Raw genomic sequence first — 5362 nt, 5'->3', positions numbered from 1 at the left:
GTCCACTGTCAACACACACCTTCTTATCAATGCCGTCCCCAAACATCATCACCAGCTCCGCCAGTCTCTGAATGATTTCTGCAGCAGAACAACACACAGATCAAACTCATGTGCACGTCACGGTCAGCAGTAACACAATCAATTGTATGTGCTGAAAAATGATTTTACCAGTTCATCTGTTATACTGATGTCCCATTTGATAATTTTTAATAATTACTGTATTTAGACCGATTTGCATCATTTTCCCTTAAAGAATAAACCTTCATTTAAATGCTAATGTAATTATATATTTATCAACTGGGGCGGCACAGTGGTGCAGTGGTTAGCGCTGTTGCCTCCCAGCAAGAAGGTTCCAGGGCTGATAAGCTGTGTAGGTAATGGATGGATTGGCTGCTTTGTGTAGTTGTTTGTAACCTCCTTGATTGATTATATTAATATGTTGATTTATATAATATTCATCAATCCTTTTAATTTCCCACTTTCATTGTACAGAGAAACAGGTTTCCTAACTGTGCAATTGACAAATAAACACTCTGACTTTTAAATAAGAGTTAATGGAATAGCTGATAATTTTATTTATTCATGGATTCATTTAATTGGACTTTTATTAGTTTTTTATTGTGCAGTTAGACGTCAGTAGCTAAATGCTTTATGACAGCACCTGATGTACAGTCGGTGACTGCAGAGACTCACCATCCTGGTCCTTCACGTCATCCTCGGGGGACGGTGCTGATTCTTTGATCTTCACCGCCACGGGCCGATGTTTGACTGGAGCTGCCTCTATGGACACACATCAAACAAACAAACAACACAGGAAGACACACATACTCACACACAACATTAATGTTCAGACTGAGCAACTCACCTGGTCCTTGTTTCCTGAACGATGCACCTTTGAGCTCTAGAATTTCAAAAGATGTGGCAGTGTGGCACCGAGTCCAGAACCCTGCTCCTGTAATGTGTTAACATATATCAGCAAAACAGACGTTGTTACCATGTATTGATTAATAAGAGATTTTGAATGCAACAACTGATAAAAAGCGTCTAAGTAGGTCAGACTGAGTGTTTTGGGACGTCAGCAGCAGTCGGTGCTGAGTTGAACTTTTTAAATTACAGTATTAATTTGCCCAATGCAGGTTATCAGACTAAACAAACAAACACACATGACCTCTGTTCAGACCGAGACACTCACCAGACTGTTTCTGTACAACAGCAGGCCTGTCAGTGACATCCCAGCCCTCTTCACGGCAGGACGCTAATATGTTAACATGTCAGAGCAAAGCAGGTGTTGTTTCAGTGCACTGATTGAGTGGAAATTTGAATGAAAAGCATCTAAATACAACATTAGGAGGTCAGACTGAGGCCATGTACTGTGGATGTGGTCAGTTCTGAGGTGAAGACTTTTAGAATGGTAATAAATGTGCAATTTGTTGACTATTATCTCTTACAAACATACACACACCCATCTGTAATAATTCAGTCAAGGTTTAATACAGTTTTTCTGTGTTGTCAGTGTGGATGAGATCAACTTCATTTGTCACTGATGGACTGGACTGAGAAACTCACCAGACTGGCCACGTATAACACCAGGCCTTTGGCTGGAATCCCTCCAGTGCTGCCTAAGGCAGGACCAGTTTCCTGTTATAAGCCGACATATATGAGTAAAATAGGTGTTATGATGATGTATTGATTAACTGGAAGTTTTGAACTTAACAAGCAGATGAAAAGTGTCTACACTGATGTGGCATCTAACCGGGTCAGACTGAAAGCAGCTGCATCCAGAACAGAACCAGTGAAGAAGTTGTAAGGGGATATCACACGTCATCACAAGGATTTGGCATCAGAAGACACTCTTTAACAACAGTAGCTGGTTGGTGACTGTGCACACTCACCATCCTGGTCCTGCACGTACACGTCAGTGATCAGTGCTGATTCGTTGATCTGCACCAGCCGCTCTGCCACTGCACGCCGACGTATGGTTGGAGGCACAGCTATGGGCACGCACCAAACAAACAAAGCAGAGCAGCAGGAGACACACACACACAGATACTACAGGCTACAGATACTATAGGTCATGTGGCAACTCACTCAAGATGAATAATTTTTATGTTGTCAGTGTGAATGAAATCAATTTAACTCGTCACTGATGGACTCAGACTGAGAAACTCACCAGACTGGCCACGTATAACACCAGGCCTTTGGCTGGAATCCCTCCAGTGCTCCTTATGGTTGGTATGGTCGGACCATCTTCCTGTAATATGCCAACATATATAAGTAAAACAGGAATTGACTAATTGGAAATTAACTTAACAAGCTGATGAGAGGCAGCTGAATGCAGTATCAGATGGTTGGAACCAGTACCCGATGCCGATTGTTTTGCTTCAAATAGAAATCCTTCCAAGTCGATCTCAGAGACCCTCTGGCCCAGCTGATTCAGCTCCGGAGCACTTGTGGCTGGAGACATCAAAACTAAACAGAAACACACACAGCTGAATCTTCACCAGTCACCCAGAAACCTCCCTCTAACTTTATACACCAGCATAAAGAATGGTGGATAAGGCACTGGGAGCCTGTAGTACCAGTACCACACTTTCCATTACTTGTACATGTCAAAGTATTGCATTCACGTTCCAACTTAAACAACTGTAAGTACTGACTGTAAGTATTATCAGCAAGGTGAAATGAAAGTTTCACAGGGTCTTGTTCTTTATTTAAAAACTCTAATATTTGTGTAAATATCTGTATATCTGTGCTCCATGTTTCCTAGCTTCCAGACTTTTCTGCGGCCTGCCATTCCCACTCCAGCCTCCAGGGGTCTCTGTATTTTCACTCTGACCCTGCCCTGCACACCGGCCTCCTTTTCCCTCATTGCCCAGTTTACCTGTTTGTTTATGGATTCGCCCATGTTTAGCTGTTGCTTATTCTTTAGACTCTGCTGTCTACTCCCCTGGACAAATTATTGTTGGATTTCCTATTTTCAGCCCCTGGTTTAGAGTTAGGGTTTTGTCTCCTGTTTCCCAGCTACTTAGTTTGACGCCTCAGGCCCAGATAAGCCTGGTCTGTTCTGGCTTTGCTTAAAAAACTGTGCTACTTTACCTGCCAGCCTGCCTGCAAACCACACTCATGTATAAAATATAAAAAGGACCTCAGAACGGTACTTACTGTAAATACAGTACTGTCACAATCCTGTCTTTGGCTTTTGTATGTGGTATTTCCCTGGACATTCTTATGGGTTGTTGTTTCCTTGTTCCAGATGTCCTTGTCTTGCCCTCTGGCCTCATTCACTTTGTTCACTTGTCTCCTTTTCCTAAGTAAACTCCTTGGTGCATATATGATCCAGGGTGAATCCTATTTCCCTTATTTCATTCTTTCTCAATCCTCTCTTGACCCCGGAGTCATTCTGGTTTGAAGGAGGTGTCAAAGCTCTTATTTCTGCTCTGAGGAGCAACGAGACACCAGTGCATCCTTCACAGAGGTCTTTTGTGGACAGACACACCCCTTTATCTGTAACCAGCTGGTAAATGAATGAATTGGAATTTACAGCCAGTTTTCTTCCTCATGTCTTTGCCAGATCATCTTGTGAGCTCCTGTAGCCTAAAAGTGTCCCTATAGTTCTCTAGTTCACTTGTTTTGAACCTTGCTCGGATTTGGACTTTGCCTCTTGGTTTTCTTCCCCTGGATTATTTCCCTGTGTTTTATTACCTTCATTTTTATACTCTGCTCAGCTCTGTCTGCCTGGGCGCTAAGTAAGCCTTGTATACCTGTTTATTTAACAAAGCGTTATCTGCCAGCCACAGTATGTCTATTTGCCTGCAGTTGGGTCCGCTCTCCTCAGTTTGCTGTTTCCATATTCATTACTTTCCACCACTGAACATAAAAAAGTCAAAGATGGGCTATTACAATATGTCATCAGACTCTTGTGCACATTTAAAAATTAATTCCCACCTGGGTCCTGAGAAGAAGGTCTTGGGCCCGAGTGAAGCTCCACCATTGTGTCTTCATGGTTTCCAGCCTGCTGGAGTCTCTGATCAGTCCTGCTGGACTTCTTCTTCCCTCTCTTCCGTGACCTCTTCCGTGACCTCTTCCGAGACCTCTTCCGAGACCTCCGCTGTGACGACTGCAGTGACCTCTGCCACAGCCTCATGGAGCAGTATTCCTCAAGCAGCAGGAACACTTCACTCTTTCTTTTTTTTTCTTGCCATTTCCACCTGCAGGAGCCAACACTTAGTTCTATGCATTCTTGTCATTTCAACATGACTGATAGGATTTTGGGCTGTTGAGCTCACGTAATATAAAAAGAAACAGAAGCGTCACGCCAGATGCAGTAACCACACAGGGAGCTAAACCAAACACAGTAACAGTAATAAATATTTAAATCATGTGCATGTTCCTGACCTGGCAGGGACATGGGAGGTTGAGGACACAGATCATTTTCTTAAAGTAAGATGACTGTGAATGGTGGACATACTGGAAATGTGTGTGAGGAACAAGTGAGCACTGACTTTTTGCTGCACACATGTTGTTAACTGCTAAATCTGGTATGCTCACAAAATGCACATTCATTTGTGTATGACTGGTCTATAGTATTAAAGTTTTGCCACTTATTTTAATACATGACAGCAATAAAAAAACTCATATTTGCTTATTTAAACCTTCAATATCCTCAAAACTAAAGATAGTAATAAAAATAATTAGGTAAAGGTATTTGGGACCAAGAAGAGCCTATGTCAGTTTGTATTAAGTGTTAAAAGAGCAGAGTTTAACATGATATACACACTTTCACTTTAGCCTGTGAACAGCTTAACAACAGCAAAGTAGGACACTGTTCTGCTCTGTACATTCATGACTAGCAGTCACCCAACATTCCCATGTCCTGAAAGCAATTTTCCAAGAGGAAATTTGGGTCACATGCATTAATTAGCACGCAGGTCGACATGGGCATGCTGATGACGACAAGCAGCAGTCATCAGCACTTAAGGAAAGAAAAGCAGTGAAATACACAGTGTATGACAAAGTAGAATGGAAATATGTAGAATTAAAATATAATAAACACTAGAATAACAGTGAAACAACAAGAGCAGCAGATCAGATCAGAAACAGAGCTGCACTCCTGCTTGTGCAGAGCCCATGATAGGACTGGGTGCAGTTAAAGGTTAGGTCCTGGTGAGAAAACGTGCAGGTACCGTATATCAGTTAAAGTGCTGTGCATTCACGTAGTTTGCGTGTCACCCACACTCAGCACATACATGAACTGATAGTGTCACAGTTCTGAAACATTTGTCAAACATGAACATGAGCAGAACCTTTGACCTAACGCAGTCTTCTGTCCCAGACATGGTATATTAAAGCCATTCATCCAGAA

The 5362-nt window shown here is 42.3% G+C and overlaps 1 protein-coding gene across 1 annotated transcript in view; it reads right to left on the bottom strand.

Annotated features, from left to right (window-relative positions):
- The window catches only part of LOC109969114 (uncharacterized), a 5745-nt gene extending 1566 nt beyond the window's left edge, over window positions 1-4179 (bottom strand). Inside the window, exons 1-9 of the mRNA XM_020615791.1 lie at window positions 3946-4179; window positions 2362-2469; window positions 2171-2251; window positions 1893-1991; window positions 1567-1638; window positions 1193-1255; window positions 866-952; window positions 694-780; window positions 20-78 (exon numbers count right to left, since the gene is read on the bottom strand). Of these exons, the coding sequence (XP_020471447.1) occupies window positions 20-78; window positions 694-780; window positions 866-952; window positions 1193-1255; window positions 1567-1638; window positions 1893-1991; window positions 2171-2251; window positions 2362-2469; window positions 3946-4144 (855 nt within the window). The 5' untranslated portion in view covers window positions 4145-4179. The remainder of the gene's footprint in view (window positions 1-19; window positions 79-693; window positions 781-865; window positions 953-1192; window positions 1256-1566; window positions 1639-1892; window positions 1992-2170; window positions 2252-2361; window positions 2470-3945) is intronic.
- Between the last annotated feature and the right edge of the window lie 1183 nt (window positions 4180-5362).

Source organism: Monopterus albus, unplaced genomic scaffold (genome assembly GCF_001952655.1).
Source record: "Monopterus albus unplaced genomic scaffold, M_albus_1.0 scaffold170.1, whole genome shotgun sequence".
Taxonomy (NCBI): Eukaryota; Metazoa; Chordata; class Actinopteri; order Synbranchiformes; family Synbranchidae; genus Monopterus; species Monopterus albus.
Note: the sequence above shows the minus strand (reverse complement) of the source record. Positions and strands in the feature narration are given on the sequence as shown.